This window comes from Lampetra planeri, chromosome 24 (genome assembly GCF_965212315.1).
Source record: "Lampetra planeri chromosome 24, kcLamPlan1.2.h2, whole genome shotgun sequence".
In the NCBI taxonomy this organism is placed as follows: domain Eukaryota; kingdom Metazoa; phylum Chordata; class Hyperoartia; order Petromyzontiformes; family Petromyzontidae; genus Lampetra; species Lampetra planeri.
In genome coordinates this window covers 6423928-6441953 of record NC_136130.1, presented here as the reverse complement: position 1 = coordinate 6441953, position 18026 = coordinate 6423928, and the positions used below count along the sequence as shown (strand labels likewise).

General features: G+C 47.7%; 1 protein-coding gene across 1 annotated transcript in view; it reads right to left on the bottom strand.

Annotated features, from left to right (window-relative positions):
* The window catches only part of LOC144726677 (interleukin-31 receptor subunit alpha-like), a 31097-nt gene extending 20065 nt beyond the window's left edge, over positions 1-11032 (bottom strand). Inside the window, exons 1-6 of the mRNA XM_078605461.1 lie at positions 10780-11032; positions 8368-8629; positions 6342-6701; positions 5314-5437; positions 3021-3241; positions 398-561 (exon numbers count right to left, since the gene is read on the bottom strand). Of these exons, the coding sequence (XP_078461587.1) occupies positions 398-561; positions 3021-3241; positions 5314-5437; positions 6342-6701; positions 8368-8413 (915 nt within the window). The 5' untranslated portion in view covers positions 8414-8629; positions 10780-11032. The remainder of the gene's footprint in view (positions 1-397; positions 562-3020; positions 3242-5313; positions 5438-6341; positions 6702-8367; positions 8630-10779) is intronic.
* Between the last annotated feature and the right edge of the window lie 6994 nt (positions 11033-18026).

The following is an 18026-nucleotide window of genomic DNA, read 5'->3' as shown; positions in this document are numbered from 1 at the left end:
TATTCTCATGCAACCTCGCAATCCCATCCGCAATTGCTGTTTGAGATATAATTAATCTTAAACCAGATGACCTAGTCAGGGGAAGCTTGAATCAGCCTCACGTTGCTGAAGATACTCAAACTAGGTGATGGAGACGAAAGTTTAGTGGTTGCAGGGGGTCAGGTGAATGAGGCTGATGTGTTCTACCATCAGTTTAACTCCTGGCATTTGAAATTCATTTCCACCAAACTACGGGACTGTGTAAAAAAAATTCCCTGCCCGACCCCGTGGCAGGTGTCCATCATCAGCATTACGCGACATGGCGATGAATCCTGTCGGCTCAGATTGGCCCCGCGAGCCGAACAAACCCACGCGGTTGGCATCGTCTGCACGCTGTAGCTCGCACAGCTTTATGCACCTCAGTTCGTGGACTTGAGGTGTCGCTGGCCGTGAATTCCACCTCGTACTGCATGGTGTAGATGTTGTGGGGCAGTGCTGCTGGTGGCTGCCATATCAGGCTTAGCCCAAATGAAGGAGCTTGACCAACGCTGAAGAACACATTCTCTGGCGGGCTCGGCTTCACTGCAACGACATGAAAACATCGTACCGCGCTGTGCAATGTGTGTGCTGTTTCAAAAAAACGCACACGCACGCACGTTCCCATAGCGATGCAAAAACAACCAGAAGTGTCGTGCACATTGCGCAACTCGGTGGCCACGTAGGTCAAAAACACGCGCAAAACTGATACAAAGTTGCCTTGGCACTTTTAGTGTTGAAATACCAAATCGTGATGTATGCTGTGAGTAATTTTGTTGCGGGTGTCCTGTCCGTACGCCGGTCCAAGGCACCATTCTCTCCGCCATGCTCCTTGGACTTCTGCTGCTCGCTTCATCTGTCTGTACATCCTTCCTGGCTGAATATCGAGCATCGCTGTTTTCTTCCTTTCTCTCTTCCAAAATAATCTTCTCACACCCCCCTCCACCCCATAAAATAAGCTGTTCCCATCTCACTGCTGTGACGTGCCTAATCCAGATGTCCTTCCCCTTTCTAATGCCATGAAGCACGAGCGAAACACGTGCAACAGTTCGTGAAAGCTTACACGATATTCTTAGGTTTTTTCGGTAAGGTTACGTAGGTAAAAAATAAAAATAAAAATTAATAAAAGTTAAATAAAAAATAAAAATATAATAAATATAAAAATCAAGACGTTTCGGAGGCAACACAAGCTCCCGTCTTCAGGTGGAAGGCCAACGTCTCGAGAAGCTGTGACTTCTTGTCTCGTTGTCTGTTAAAAACTATAACAGATAGATGGAATTCCTCCCCGTAGAGGGCATTAATTCTAGATTTGAAGCTTTCGTGACTGCAAGGATTCATATTCTTAGGTTTTTTTCGGTAAAGTCACGTAGGTAAAAAATTAAAATTAATAAAAGCTTACGCGATGATTCCTACGCTTAAATTATTTCGTGATGCTGCGTTGGCAGTGGTGCACGAGGACAAATAAGAAGCACAAAATCTCAACACATTGATCAACAACACTGCATTCAATAATGCAATATATTGTAAAAGTATACAATAGGTGATATGTCGGTCAATGACACATCTTCATAGCATGGCTATGTGCTACGCATGTGTAGTGACATAAGAAGGGAGGGGCTGCTGGGGGCTCTGGGTTCCCGGGTGGGTCCAGACGCTAAGCCTCTGGGCGCCAGGCGTTGGATTCCCAGGCGCTTAAGCCTTTTGACGCCGCCAACGCGGGGGGGCTGTGTGTGCTCTGTGGGATGTCTGGTGGCGCACGCGGCCCCACCCCTCGTTGGACTAGGCATAAAAAGGGGAGCTCCCTAGACGATCGGGGGCAGTTGTAACTCAAGACCCAAGACCCACGACCAGCCATCTGAAGACCCTGGGATGTTGTGAGAGCGAGTGGTGGGACTCTGGAACTCCCGACTCTACGACCTTGTGAGGTCGAGTTCCAGAGCCTAGCCAGAGTAGAGTATCTAGGCTGTGTACCTAGGCTGTGTACCTAGGCTGTAACAGAGTATCAGGACTGTTGGAGTGTTGTGTTGTAATAAATAAGTTACCTCTACAAGTGTCTCCGGAACCCGTTACACATGTATCAGATTCTTTATTGATTCTGGAGAAATCCAACGACCTATGAAGCCATGTTTCATAGATGTCACCTTCACAGATCATGTCAGTTATGAAGCTGTGATTATTATGATCAACTATTATTGTGTTCTTTTGTGCATTTGTATTCTTTAAGCACTATTTTTGTCTGCACCTCTGATACGTTCTGTCCCATTGTTGCATGTTCCTCTGTAAGGATCGCTTTCATGTTGTTCTTGTTCTGTGATGATGCATCGCGGATTTCCCATGCAAAGTCGCGGGGCAACTGACTGAACCCGATTTTCCGTGTAGCAAATAAACATTGATAGATGCAGTGAATGTTTCTTAAACCTCCCTCCACCGTCTCTGCTCACCCAGCAGTATAAATCGGTGCACCGAAATTTGTCAATTGACAGGTCACGTGCGGTGGGGTAAAGCGTGGGTGCTCTCTGGCCAGCATGGAAGAGCAGGCCAAAATAAATACCCCCTCAAGGAGTGAAGTAGAGCACCCTCTATGTGTGTACAATATGTTGAACTTATTTCACGCTCTACGTAGCCAACCGTGCTAACCAGAGGTGCGGAGGTAGGACTACAAAATAAACACGGTAAGCAGTTCTAAAGAAATCAGTTTTCAATCTAGATTTAAAAGTGCATAGCTCCATTGGCTTCCTAATATTGGAAGGAAGTGCGTTCCAGACTGTCGCAGAAGCGCATCTGAAAGTGAGCGATGCAGTGACCGCTTTTGTTCGACGGCTAACCAAAAGCCGCTGTGAGGATGGCCGGAATTTGCATGATGGTTTAAGCTCTTTTAAGCGCGGAGGACAATTCCGCCATCAGTGGCGTGTGGGCAAGCAATCGCAGGGCTGCATCTTTACTCATTTTAACCGATGGGGCCGAATCCCGGCGCGCTGCGACGTATTATACCGACGTGCACCCACCGATGTCCCAGAGGTGCATGCAACGCATCTTGCTGCTGGATGAGCCCAGCTCGCTGGAGCTTTCCACCCACATCCAGTAGTTGTTGGCATGCGACACGCGAGGCTGGTCGAACTGGCAGTGGTACACGCCGGAGCCGCCGGTCTGCAAGCAATCGGCCGTCTTCACGTTGTCCCGAGCCAGGTTTTCCCACGGCACTGAAACGTTGCACAATCTGTTCACGCTGCGAGCAAAAAAGGCAAAGCGCACAGCACAACGACTTCGGCTTAAGAGTTTGATACTGGCCACTGGCGGTCCTTGGTGGTCTTTAGTGTGGCCCCTGACGTGCGGCCCCCGACAATACACAACATGTGAAAACACCCCCATCGTGCTGTCAAACCTCCAATGGTTTCAAATGTGTGGCGGCCCTCACACTGATGATGTCTTATTGGCGATAGTGGCCCCCTTCTGGAAATTAGCGAAGAATGCTTGCTCTCGTGTCTGCCCACGAGATTATTTCATCCCTGCATCGATGCTCCGGGCATCCTTTCAGGCACGTTCCCTCCTTTGACTGCCACCCCGTTGTTAGTCTCGACCACCGGCAACCCATCGTCTCTTCTGATGAAGTGTCGTGCCCAATGCCCGGTGCCCACTCACAATTTCTTAACAGTCCATACGGTGCCTCTGACTTGCGTGTATATGTTCCCTAATCCATGTTCGGGCAGGCACAAACACTGCCAACGGGGTGAATAAACCTGGAGTAAGAAATTAACTCGTCATAAATTGCAAAACGTATGGATTAACGCGCTTTAGCCAAATCGCCGCACATCCATAAACAAAGTGGGAATTACTGAGATGGGAGGGGTGGGGGGAAACTTGACCTGAGAACCAATTTACGAGAGTTGCGACTAAACTGGAAGCGTGGTGTGACCATGGGTCACGGGCAACTTCCACACCACCCGCTGCTTTATGAGCGCTGTGCAAGCTTCGGTACACAAGTGCAGCAGCCATTACACAGAGCAGCTGAAGTTACCCAATGAAAGACACATATATTCATATTTGCACTTCTTTCCTTTCCCACTTTGTGTGTTTTTTTTGGTATGTTATCCTCGTGCCACACGCGAGCACAAGGCGCTGCACCCAATGTGCGTGGGCATATTGCTGGCCTGGCATTCCATTCCTGCGGGAGGTTCACTTGGCAAGAGGTAAAGGCGCAGTCCTGCCATTGCTTGGCCTTATAAATACAGGCTGGCCAGACTGTCTTGGAAGAGGTGGGAGTTACCCCCACATAGCATAATTAAAATGTATAAATCACGGTACGTTGTCTAGCCACTGCTGGATGAAGGCCTCCCCATGCTGTATCCGTCAGAGAGGCTGTTTGATCGTGCATTTCCCATGCTCGTCCGTGTGGGTTGGTGAAAGGGTGAGGTTTAGGATAAGTTATTTCACTCTTATCCTTGGCCATGAATTGAACTCACGTCGCCAGGTTCATAGTGCAGCATGCTAACAATTGTATCACCTTCAAATGTATATCTCATGTATATTAAGCTTTTCTTTCACGTACGTGAAAAACTTATTTGGCAATACTGCGTTGGTAGTGATGCACAAACACAAATAACAACAAAATTTAACACCTTAAAAGGTAAAAATATAATAGTTGACATTTTGGCAATGTACAATGCAGAAGGGCCGTTGCACAAAGTGTCACCTGTTATATATTTTTGCTTTCAAGGCCACAGTCGTATTGACAAACGTGTAGAGTTTTTTTTATAATACCTATTATACTCCACGTCATTAATATTATCACCATTGTATTCACACTCGAAGCAGCAATTGACAACATTCCACATAGCCGTACACTTACCGCCGCCCCCTAAGCAAATGCTTCAATATGTAATGCAATCATTCTTTTTTTAATTTATATCTACACAAATTTTTTACATATTTTATTTATTTTTCCATTGAATAAATTCACGACGATGCTGTGGTGTAATGATCACCGCACTGCATATGCAATCTAGGGGTCGCCAGTTTGACCTCCTTGCATGGCAGTAGAAAACAAAGTCTCTTAAATCCCCCACGCCTCTGTCCACCCAGCCGTCTAAATGGCTGGGTGCTGGGGTGAAGTATGAGTACACCCAGCTCTTCCAAGGCATCTGGCCAGTGTTCAAGAATACGCCAAAATATACCCTCTCGCGGGGCTCAATGGAGCACCCCGCTCGTGGAGTCCGCCGTTTGCCAGCAGTGGCGTGAGAAAGCAATTGCAGGGACTCTCACGTTCACCTTGACTGTTGGTTCCACGCAGGCCTTACTCACACTGTGTACTTGAGTCTGTACTTGCTCCTGTGGCTTCCCCTGCATTCACCAGGCAGCCAGGAGCAATTGACGATGGTCTGATCCAACATGTAGCACGTGAAGTCGGAAGGCGGGCAGGGCTTCCCTGGAGGAAGAGTATAGCCGAATGGCACAATATGACAAGAGACTCCCGTCTAGAAGCATCAAAGAAGACAAATATCCCCGTATAGCCTTAACATATTGTTGGGAGTGAGTGCTGTTAGCGAGCACATATGAAGGCTGGCACGGCACACGAGGGGGTGGGTGACCAGCACCACGACCGGGAACCATTGTCTCCCGAGTGGCGAAATTTACACACTGCACCAGGTACTCATCTGAGGCTGAGTCGACCTAGGGGAGGCCCAGGATCAGTTCAAATATTCGTCACTGGCATTGGCCGTGAGAGGATATCGAACTCGGGTCGCCGGGTTCGTAGCGCAGGGCGCTAATCGCTACACTCCCGCTGGAAGCATCACGCGCTTGTTCACAACGCAGCATCTGAATACCCCATAGTGAAGAATCAGGGGTAATGTAATAGAGACAGATACACACAGGGCAGCCGCGGACAAGGATACTCATGCATGGCAGGTTTGAACACACAAAACACACAAACTGGCGTGTTGTTTAACAGGACGCATATTTCGATTACAGATTGTAGTCCCCGTCACTAGCAGGGCTGGTAGTGTATCTCAAAGGTAGCTGTTTGAAGCCATAAACATATTTACATTATTCTCTCCTGGTCAGCTGACTTCAAACGCTAGTCGTTGCAACCCACTTCCTGAGGCTTCAGAATGATGCCTCGGATTTTGAGATTCTCCAAAGACGCGCACTGCAGTGGTGTTGTGTCGCTGCGCAGTGCGGCGAATGCGTGTGGATGAGGCTCGTGGGGCTGGTGAGAGTCAAGGTGAGTGGAAGGCGATGGCTGCATCCCTCTCAAATGCCCTCGGCCCGTGAAACCGAACTGGCTCCGCATGTCACAGTCTGGGAAGAAGAGCCGCATCGGCACTCACATCCGACGGTGATGTCCGCGCTGCGCAGGAGTTTGTGCTTCTCGTCGCCGGGCGCTTTGCGTCGCAAGCACATGAGCGTCTGCCCACCCATTAGCGGCTCGCCCCCAGGGGACCCCGCGCTGCTACGCTCGGTCGGCTGGAGGTCGTGCAGAGTGACCACCGACGTCCTGTTGTTGAGCACCGTCACGTGGCTCTGCGGCAGCTCGCGGGCGCCGTACACCCAGACTATGTCGTGCGCCGTCATCCCGGGCGGGGCGGCGGGGAGTAGGGTGCAGCGCACCATCACGTCAGAGCCCACGGGCACCCGCACCTCGTTGGGGTCGATCGACGCCACCCAGTCGACGTCGCCGCCACGCGCCTCTATTGGGGTTCAGAAAAGAGCAGCAGCAGTAGCAGCAGTGACGATGACGACGACGACGTCTTTCGTTTGTGACATGCCTCGTAATGGGAAATAAAGGGTCACGGGTGAGAGGGACGTTGTCGGGAAGGTCACTGTCGGGCTGGACGCGCAGGCGGGGTTCAGCGGTACCACATGCGTGGGCCACATGGACAAGAGTGAGCGCCGTTTCAGCGGGAGCTGTGCAGGGGGAGAGAAAAGTCACTCTGAAGGCATCCCTTACACCCTGTTAAGTTTGGACCACAAGTATTTAACACCGTGCCATCCGCATATGAATGAAATTTGTAAGACTGGACGACCGCAACTTAAGTCATTAACAAAGATGTTTAAAAAGAGGGGAGGGCCCAATACAAATCCCTGAGGCACACCACTTTCAACACATCCCATATTACGAATGGTTCCACCCCACTGGACACATTTGGATTTATCCCTCAGGTAGTCATGTATCCATTCCTGGGGTTGAAAACTATAAATCGCAGCACGTTCAGGTTTCTCATCAGGGTGGGATGATCCGTTCGTCAATGATGACTGTAAACGCTCAACATTTACAATTTGAGTACGACGTTTCGCTGGTGATTACAACCAGCGTCATCAGTCAATTTGTCAAAAAACACCTTTATTATGGATAATATTGGTCGCGAAAGCCTACGTGTTACATTGAAGATTGTTAATCCTACACCTCTCATCTAGAGCTTCTAGGAGATGAGCCACCATATTAACAAGAGCACAAGTTGAATGTTCCTTCCTAAAGCCTGATTGGGTATCTCGTATGAGTGAAAAGTTAACAAAATGCTTGGTCAAATGTTGATTTATTTCATGCTCTGAACATCTTATTTAAGTTATCAATGATATATGGTGGAAGTTGTTGATGTTAAATGCATCAGCTTTGCTGAAAAGAGACTGATGGAAAACATCCATTGGAAGATAGGTTAAAAATTAACCAAATCAATGAAACTGAAAACTTTACTTTTTATTTTACCAGGTAAGGCCCACTGAGCTATATAGCTCTTTTTTCATAAACGACCTGACCACAAATGATAGCTCAATAAAGTGCCTTATACATAATTTTATAGCAGCCAAAATTCACGTTGATTCTAAATGTGGAGGGAAACACCGGATGACCCAGAGAATAATCCACGTGACCAGGGGGAGAACATGTAAACTCCAAATATAGAGCAGGTGTCAGGATCAGGATCTAACTTACGACCTCCTGTATACCAGGTGAGGGAGTTAACATCTCGCCACTGTGGCTCCCCAAGTCAGGGGGTGGCCCACAGTGAACGGTTCCCAGTGGTCACTGGGTAGATTACAGATGGGAGCCCACGAAGTTCGACCACCCCCCACTCCCACGGATCGGAGGAATTCTACTGCACTAAAATGATACTAAATCTACAAAACTACTTGCTACTGACTCAGTACTGCAGCAAACAGTGCGTGTGCCGCTGTGTGTTTAAAGGTTCCATCATCAGCATAACAGCATTTACGTCACCTTGTTGAAGGGATCAATACGCAGACTCAAAAAAACGATTGTTGTGGGTATTTCATAGCCGGATCTAAACACGTTGGGGTTGTCCGGACACCCACAGCACCCGGCGGTGGCTTTGCCACTGGTTGTGAGCCGCAACTCACCGAACACCAAGCACGCCACGGCCATCACCCTCCACATGAACTCCATGTCGCAGATGTCCTTCGCCGCGCCTTAGACGACGCAGGATTGACCAGAAACGGAGATGATCACCAGGTCACATCAGTCGCGTCTCCGCCTGGTAGGCGGCGTCTGTATATGCGTCCGTTGAGCTTCTTTTCGCGACCGTACGTAGCCAACCGTGCTAATCGGCAGCTCTCTTCTTGTCGTCCCAGCTTGCTACGCTTGAACGTGGGTTTTCTCTGCCTACGTCGGCGAGCGGGGAAGAATGCAGAGGTTTTTTGGGTGAAGGGTTGGGCATGATTTGGCAAAACAAGGCAACGAAAAATAATGCCATTACCATCATGCTCAAGGCTGATCGACGTCATTCGTGACTCGTGTTATTGTCAGCGGTGGTGTTTGCCATGTTACGGCTTCTCTATCACGTGCTCGCAACATTGTTGTTGTTGTTTTCTATCTCTTTAACGTTTACCAAGTGAAACGGTCAGATAGCGTGAAGGAGAGGCAGAATGATCACATATTTGGCACACGATACAATGCGCGGGCATGCACTCCAGTTCAGGACTGACCCCCCCGTGTGTGCACAAGTGTGTTGCTCAAGAAGGGGAGCGTGTGTCGAAACTTTGATTGAGCAAGGCCTGCTTGCCCTCGTTTGGCTGCGTTCCTCCTTATCCGTGATCACAACGGTCTGCTTTATGTAAAAAAACAACATGTTTCTGCTCACATGAATCGGATCCTGGGTTTAAATCCAGGCAGCCATCTGTGATTAAACCAGGTTCTCAAGTGTAATGAGTTGATGGGGGAGGGGAGAGGGAGGTCTTAGCCCGGTCACCACTGCATCAAGAAACCCCATCACATTAACATTTGTTTCTGCACTTCATTTGGTCTGTGATGCAACGAGCGTGGCTCACGTATGCAGAGCGAGCACAAAAGTGCTGCCACCTGATGTGTGGACCAGAGGTCACTTGAATGGATCTCAGTGGCAGCTCTGTGATGTCTACTTCAGTGGGCAATTCGAATGGATAATCCATCTCAGGTAATTGACGCTGATAGCGCAATCAGGATACAAGTGAGTGGGGAAAAAACAACATAATTCCACACAGAAACCCTTTTCTACCATTTGAATAATGGAAACGCCAGAGATCTGTTTCAATGTCCGACGCTGCCACTTATTCCACGTAAATTAGCAGCTGATTTCTACGGAAGATTGAGCCAAGATACAATTTTGGACGTATTAAAATTTTTTAAACTGATTAATTTACCCACTTACTCAAATAAGTCAATGGTACATCGTATGTGTACGCGCGTGTGCAGACAACCTTGTTTTGACAATGGAAGCATCGTTTAAATCGACAACCTGTAATACTGCCATCGGCAAAGCAACATATTGCGTTCACGATAATGACAGAATAGTGGGCATGATTCCACACCTGTGATCACCTTGAACAAAACCACACGATCTTTTTCGACATTTGCCTTTTCACCAAGTGTAACCAGGGTGATAGTTGAGAATGATTAATATAATGCCCTACACTACATCGCCATTTCATTTTAAATCCCACAGTATTAACTTAAACGTGAACATCTCTGCATCTTAAGTAATACAACCTTTCAGTACACACACATTTGTTAATATTTATGACGCAAACATGATAATCGATTGAAAGTTGAACAAAAACATCGCAAACATTGCACGGACAACATTTGTAATCATACTCTGTCCGCGTAATGAAATATGCTTATCTGGAAAGCCTCCTTAAATGTGAAACCTCTTTTTTTCATACAATAATGAGAGACACCACCATAAGAAGTTGGTGATCCACCAGAGGTGACAATGCAGTTGATAACAACGCTTCTAATGCAGAAGTCATAATGCTAGATCAGTGGTTCTTAACCTGGGGTGCGAAATGCCCCTTCTGGGCGTGCGAGACATGGGCAGATTTTTTTTTAGAAGGTAAATAATCGAACACACAAATTAAGCATGGGCACGTAAGTACAACTACCTTGTTTCATCAAACATCTATGTATTTATTAACACTTTTTTTTACAATTGAGAACCAACGGGGTGCAGGCTGCAGGAAAGGATAAGAACCACTGTGCTGGGCATACAGGAACCATTGTTGCTGAGCACAGACCCAAAGGTCCAAAATGCCCTCAACGGCCAGCAACAAGCGGCACTTATTGAAGTGGTAAACATGTATAGGACTTAATGCGTTTTGTGAATCGAGCATGACTACAAAAACACTTGGCTAAAGAGACGATTGAGAGGGAGCTTCGAATACGTGGAGGCATTTGCCCCTCTGATTAGCACGGTTGGCTATGCACAGTGGGAAACAAGTTCAACGTACACGCGTAACAAATGGGGAAAGTGAGCAGCAAGGGTTGCAATGGCTCACCTGCGAAGGCGAATGCCCGACGTTTCTGCATCCGCCCGAAAGCCACAGTAACGGCACGTGCCACACGCGCCGCGCGTAAGGTGACATACGTTAACTTCTTGGGAGGCGTGCGTGTGTAGAGGAGTCGAGAGACACTATGCGCGATGGACGCAGTTGGGCTGGCGTAATAACATCCAAACGAAGTGTGCGACAGTAATGAGCGCAGATCTGCAAACAAACATGTTGTGGTGGGGGGCGGTTGGGAGATTATGGGATGGGGTGAGATGATGATACAGATAAGGGAAGAAGCAATGTGTGGGGGAGAGTGTTAGGGCTAAGATGAGAAATAACATCAGCAGTAGATCGCGACAAATTGTCAATTTGGTGCCTACCCAAAACTACTGCACTAAGTATGCACTTTGCATGTATGTCTGTGTGTGTCTGTGTGCGGGGCACACCGAGCGGTAGTGTAGTGGTCAGCGCGCTGCACTAAGAAACCAGCGACCCGAGTTCGATTCCCGCTCACGGCCAACACCAGTGACAATTATCGGAACCGGTCCCCTACGTCGACTCAGCCTCAAATGAGTAACTGGTGCGATGCTTAAAAATATCGCCACTGGGGGACAAAGGCGGCCCGGCGTGGTGCTGGCCATCCACCCAACGTGAGCTGTTCCGGCCTAACTGCACTTCCCCCAACAGTCTGTTAAGGCTATACGGGAGATCTTTGTCGTGTCAAACGTGATGGGCCAATGTCTCAGGAACCACTCGTCCAACGCCTATATAATCGATCAGTCTTAAGAGCGCAGACGAAGTTATCATATTGCTTTGGCAGTGGTTTCACGTTTCAAGTTTATTTTGATTCAGGAAAATAATCAGAGGTGGAAACTCAAAGAGACAACGACGAGTTTCACTTTCAAGGGTGACTTTCATCAGCAGAATGACAACAACAAAATAATAAGATGAAATTAAGTACGACGATAAGCCATTATATTTTGCTGTTTGTACACAAGCCGCAGATAGCAAAGATTCAACACGTTCGTCAACAGCGACTAAACAGCATAGACAATGAGAAGGTTCACAGTAAGTAAAACTTCTAGTGTTGCCGAAGCAGACATTGGCTGAGTTGGCATGATTTTATAGCAGATTTTTCAAACGAGGAGCTGAATGTAACTGTGCCTTTTTATAGAAGAAGAACAGGGCAATGTCACCCCACTCACCCACCCGACATTTTTATTATATTTACAGTCCGTTCTCCTATAACGCGGTAGTTGCGTTGCCAAAGAACACCGCGTTTAGGAAAAATTGCGTTATAATATAGGGTAAAGCAAAGTCCGCGATGACACGCGAGATGCGTATGGAGGCTGAACAAAGACCGAGGCGCGTGGTGGGTAGAGCATCTAGGAGCATCCAGAAGCATCCCAATGCCTTGTGTGACGCTACGTCGAGGCAGCCGTACGACCGCTTATATCCAATTGGCGTTGTCACAGAATTGACCGTACATTGTTTTTTAATTATCAAGGAAGGGCCCTGTTTGAAAAACTTGAAATTTCAGGACTGTTCCCCCCACCCCAACTTTGGAAGTTTATAAATTCGCCTCTGTTGCAAGGAGTTCAAATCGATCATCATCGTCAGCCATAGTCAATCCACTCCCAGATTGAAGGACTAACCCCAAGCAGCCACCACCACCTCTCATGTTCCCCTCCATCACCCATTGTTAAAGAATCGGAGCTGTACATCAGCGTTGAACTGTGTCGTTGAAAATGTTGACAACACGCCACTTCAATGCTGAAGTTTTTTTTATACCGAAATATTCGTGTGATTTTCATCACCTGCTGCTGGATACACAGATTTAACCGGCTGTAAGTGTCCTAGGGTGACCCGCTGATCAAGTATGATGCTGTGTCTGGTTGTGTTGATCACTGAGATTGGTATGCAGGATGAGTTGTCTCTACTCAGTGTCACCAGGACCTCAATTATGTGTAAACCCTCTGGCCATTGGGGCTTGTCTTCAGGGACAAACAACACCACTTCATCTCCCTCCAGCTGTTCCAAATGAGGACGACTTCGAACCATTGTGGCTTGAGCTGGTGGTAGCACCACTCTGTTTGCCTATCTTGACTGCCCCACCATCACTGTCCCGGTTGCCAGAAGACAACAGGTGGAAGAGGACGTTTGTGTCTCCTGGAGTGATGGAGAAAGCCGCACCCACAACCCCCACTTTAATGGGGTCCGCAATTGGCTCTCCTCCTTCCACCAACCCATTGATGACCTCCTCGATGACATTAAAAACAATAATGCAATCTTCTGCAACCTTGGGGTCCCTGGATACCGATGTAGTGCTTGAGACAAGCGTCACGTGCTGGGTCGGTATGCGCGCACGTGGCGGACAGTGAGGGCGAACGAGGACACAGGGCGCTGATTGGCTAGCCGTTGTTGTTGTACAAATTAAGGTGGCGTGATAGTTAAGGGGGCCGCAGGTGGCCGGGGGTAATTGAGGAAGCAGGGCATTGATTGGACGAGAGGGACTGTTGTCTGAGATTGACGCCGGCGTGTCTGGAATAACAACGCCCCGTGGCACCGGGGGCTGGGGGCAAGTGGCGTCGCGGGGGATGACCTAATTAATTAGGGGTAATTGGTTCGGGGATAAAGGGTGAGATGGTGGAGTAAAACGGGAGTTGGTGCCTGGGACAAGAGCCAAACGGATGGAGAGACGGAGCAGTGGATAGAGTGAGTACAGCATAGGGTAGCAGTTGGTAGAGTGAGTACAGCGTAGGGTAGCAGCGGAGTAATGGAAGCATCAGTGGAGAGAGAGACGATGGAGAGTTATGGCGGAGTGAGACGACGGAGAGTTACGACGGAGTTAGACGACGGAGTTGATAAAGAGCAGCCGAGCTGGAGATGGAGAACGGAGAGGAGAGTCGACGGAGGAGTGCAGCGAGCGGCGGAACATTGAGTGATGTTGACAGAGAGTTGTGGGTTGGAGTGTACGGAGGAACATTGAGCGGTGTTGACGGGAGAAATGTAAACTATATAATTAAATAAAGAACCGAGGAAAGACAAGAAGCTGTCGTGTCGGTCTGAGCATTACACCAGTATTGGAATGAGAAAGCACTGACTGGTCCCCATATTACTGTTCAATCTGAATGCCACCTCTATCTAGCCTGTGAATGGTAGTTCTGTTTGGTTAACTGCCATTTCAGTAATTGTATCAGTCCCCAAGAGCTCTCCAACTGGTCTCACTCTTGACTTAGGTAGATGATCATTTCGCCATGCTTCATTTATAACACTGTCTTGAGCTCCTGTGTCCCGAAAGGGCAGATGTTAATACGTGGGGTCCAATAAACACTTCACCATGCATCTTTTCACAATTCACTTTAACAGTCTGCTGTTGCATTTAGGCCCCCGAAAGATAACCTTGCCGATATTTGGGTTCCTCCACTCTGGTGTCTTTTCACATTCTGTTTCCTTCTGTAATGTGTTGATTTGTAGTGACATATGACGTCACTACCGTGTTGGGTCTGTACATACATGACCTCACTGCTATGTCAGGTCTGTTCGCATGATGTCACTGCTATGTCGGGTCGGTACGAATGACGTCACTGCCAGGTCGGGCAGTGTGGAGGCTGTTGATGAGTGCCACGCGGGTCGTGTCTGGCCGTGGCACTCTGAGTGAACCCGACCGGACACGTGACTGGATCAAGGTGGGGGCCAGGGGCCCCAAGGGGACCTTGGGAGTCACGTGGTCGGGGAGCAGAGCCTTCTCGGGGGTTCGAGAAAGTGGGCGTGGCCTGGGTGTGGCCGCCCACGCCGAGACGAATATAAGCGGGCTCCGCACGCAGAGCAGGGCAGTTCGTGACCGGGATGAAGACTCCTCATGAAGACTGAAGTCGTCGTGGCCAAGCAGAAGCCCTCCTGGCTTGGCCACATTGAGTAGTACCCGAGTTTTCGAGTGTAGCGAGAATAGGATGGTGGTCACCACCTTATATATATAGTGTGTGTTCCAGTTGCATTGCAGTTGTGTTAAATAAATAGTGTTGCCTCCATATGAGTGTGTGCACATCTGTCGAACCATTACAGATTGCTCTGCAGAGTACCTTGTGTTCTTGCCAGTGTTGTTTTGGCAGGTATTCGAGCAGTACTGTATTGCATGATAACCCTGGCACTTCTGCAGTCTTTCAACATCATTCTCTTCACACAAACAGTACTGACACCCTTGGGACTTTGGCGTGTAGGTTACTGCTGGTCCCCTTGCAGCAACCCTCGCCAGTTTCCCTGCTGCTGTCGAGAGGCTCGACATCCATGGGCCAGGTGTCCCGGCTGGCCACAATGGTTACATGTACCACCTACTCCACTCTTTTGGTCTATCCTACAGCCTCTTGGTCGCATTGCTCTGTCTTGGGCTGTTTTTTTTTCCAGTGTCCTCGCTTGGTGGCTGGGGTGACATCATCCTGGCACCTCCTCCTGATCTCTGCAACTTCAGCCCTTAACTCGCTTACCATGTTTTCAATCCCATCTCGAGATGGCCTTTCAGTTGCTGATTCTGTTTTGGTCCTGGCATTTGCGTTGTTGGATGGTTGATTTGGTGATTGAACCACCTTAAATGGTCCATGTGAGTCCTGCTGACAGCCTTCCCTACTACCCTTCATATCAGCTTGCAGTTCAGTCATCCGAGTTATTTTGGGAGCAAAGTTATCTTTGAGCTTGTTTTGTCTCTCAAGTTCCAGGCTGGCTGCTTCATTGACTTTTTCAATCAGCATCTCATCAGTGACAATGATGTCATCCAGATAGGGTTTTATTCGTAATTTAATAGGGTCACTGAGCAATCCTGTGACAATGGAACTCAGGAACTTCCTGCGTACCAAATCTGGATTGTACTGGTCATCAGCTCCTTTTACTTTAGATGCAAATACTAGTCTGTCCTTTAATTCGATAGCTCAGAACAAAAAGTTTTGTGCAGTTTCTCTTGGCTCCTGAGATATGTGCATGAACTTCTGATAGAGATCAGATGTGCTTTCTTCTCTCTAGTGTCCCTTCACAATGGGTTTTAACTCATAAATAGTCAAATCAGATTCTATTTCTAGCATGTCCCTCAAATTTAGACCAGGGCTGATTGCTCTGACTATTGCCTCAATGATGTCAGACTCAGCATGGCCCTGATGGGCTCCTGTGTCGATCTGGTGCATCAGATTGGTGTAAGATAACTTGTCTTTCTGTCCAATTTCACCAATCTGCCTACAGATCCTGAATTCTCTCCGTATTGTGATAGCACATTTCTTAGTCTGGCCATTCGTACGGGATCCAATGCTGCTGTGGTTTTTGTTCCACCTTCACTTGAGGTTTTCTTTTCCTCAAGGGTTTTTCTGTATTCTTCTTGTGATGCTTGCATTTCAACATCCATATCTTCAGAAAGTTTTGATGGTGGCAGTGTTTGACCTGTTCCCTGGCTGTCATTGTCTTTCTGCTGTATTGTTTCAATGAAAGACAGCAGGTTTTCAACATATGCACAGGCCTCATCATCTTCTTCTTGGTCTTCAACTCCATCAAGTACTCTTTCTGCCATACGAATCAAAGCCCATCTGCATTTATCTTCACCAGTCTCATCATCATGGAAACACTTCAAATATCTGCATGTTTCCATGAGCTGGGCTCTCTGCAGCTGATTCAAAGCAGTATTGGCCTTGTCCTGCAGCTGTTCCAGTGCCATGATGTGAAGACCGTTCAGATCCTTCCATGACTGTCTTTACATATGCTGCCTGTATACTTGCTTGGTCCATCTCGTTGGAAGAGTTGATCCCCGTCAGTGAACTCTGGGAAACTCTCCTGCCAGGCTCGCCAAAATATGTTGCACACTTGAAATGAAGGACGTGGGCAGGTGCTTCAAATCGAGGGCAAAAACATTTATTGTGGTCGGTCTGTAAAATGCAACAGCACATCTGTCACACACAGCAATCCTCAACCGAGTCGCCATTAACCACGTGACTGGTATACAAGTCCGGTTCATCAATAACAGTTTTTCTTAAACCCCCCAATTCTACTACTGATAAACCATATTTGTCTTTGACAATAACCTTTGCACTTCACTATTCGAATATTACTTTAATCCTAAGCTGTATGCAGAGGCGTAGCTAGGGGGGCCAGGGGGGTACATATGTCCCCGGGCGCCAAGGTAAAGGGGCGCCAAAATGAGGCTTACAACGTTACATTATAACTTATTGCGGCGGGCACGGCAGCCTGAAACTACTGCACAAATCTACACCTCAACCTAAAAGTTTATATATCCCACCACACACAGCCTACATGTCATGTAATTACATTTTGGTACGCGCGCCTATTAAGAACTTACATGGAAGAACGTCCCAAACAACAGACAGGCGCAGTCTTTCAGCCTTAGTCACTGGCCTGTTTTTTGGTGGCGGAAACTACGACGGCCTATTTTGAGTTCTTATTAGTGACACCACGCTCCAGGTGGCTGCAGCAGCCGGAGCAGCCCACGCACGTCAAAATAGCGTGGCCTTCATTTAGCACCATTTACTACAAGGCTCACTTAAACGTGTACGTCGCTCATACCTTATATTTGAATACTCACCTGTATTAAGTTTCTGGTTTAAACAAAATTTGGCACTACGTGGCCATGAGGAAAATTTGAATGCGGATGAGGATAAAAATGTTGGAAACTTTCTCGCGCTGATCAAACTCGTTGCTCAGTATGACCCATTGTTATCAAAACACGTATAGCACGCAGGAGAAAATCCGGGATCAGTTTCTTATTTGTCACCAGAAATCCAGAATGAATTTATCCACATACTTGCGTCGACTGTAAAGAACCAATTGTTGAGTGATATCAGGAAAAACAAGTACTACGGTATCTTACTTGACTCAACTCCTGATCTAGGACATCGGGAACAGCTTTCTCAGGTCATAAGATTTGTGGATGTGGATTTTCAAACTAAGAAAGTAACTATCAAAGAATCATGTTTAGGTTATATCGAGATACATGCAAAAGATGCAGCAAGCCTAGAAAGAGTCATCGTCGAGAGACTGAAATCTGACAACATACCTCTAGCCGACTGTCGGGCACAATGCTATGACAATGCTGCTGTGATGACTGGGCATATATCCGGCCTTCAACAACGAATATGTGACAACAATCACAGAGCATTGTTTGTCAACTGTGACAACCACAGCTTAAACTTAGCAGGAGTACACTCAGCTAAACAGGATCCACTTATCGTCACATTTTTTGGAACAGTTGAAAGTATATATTTGTT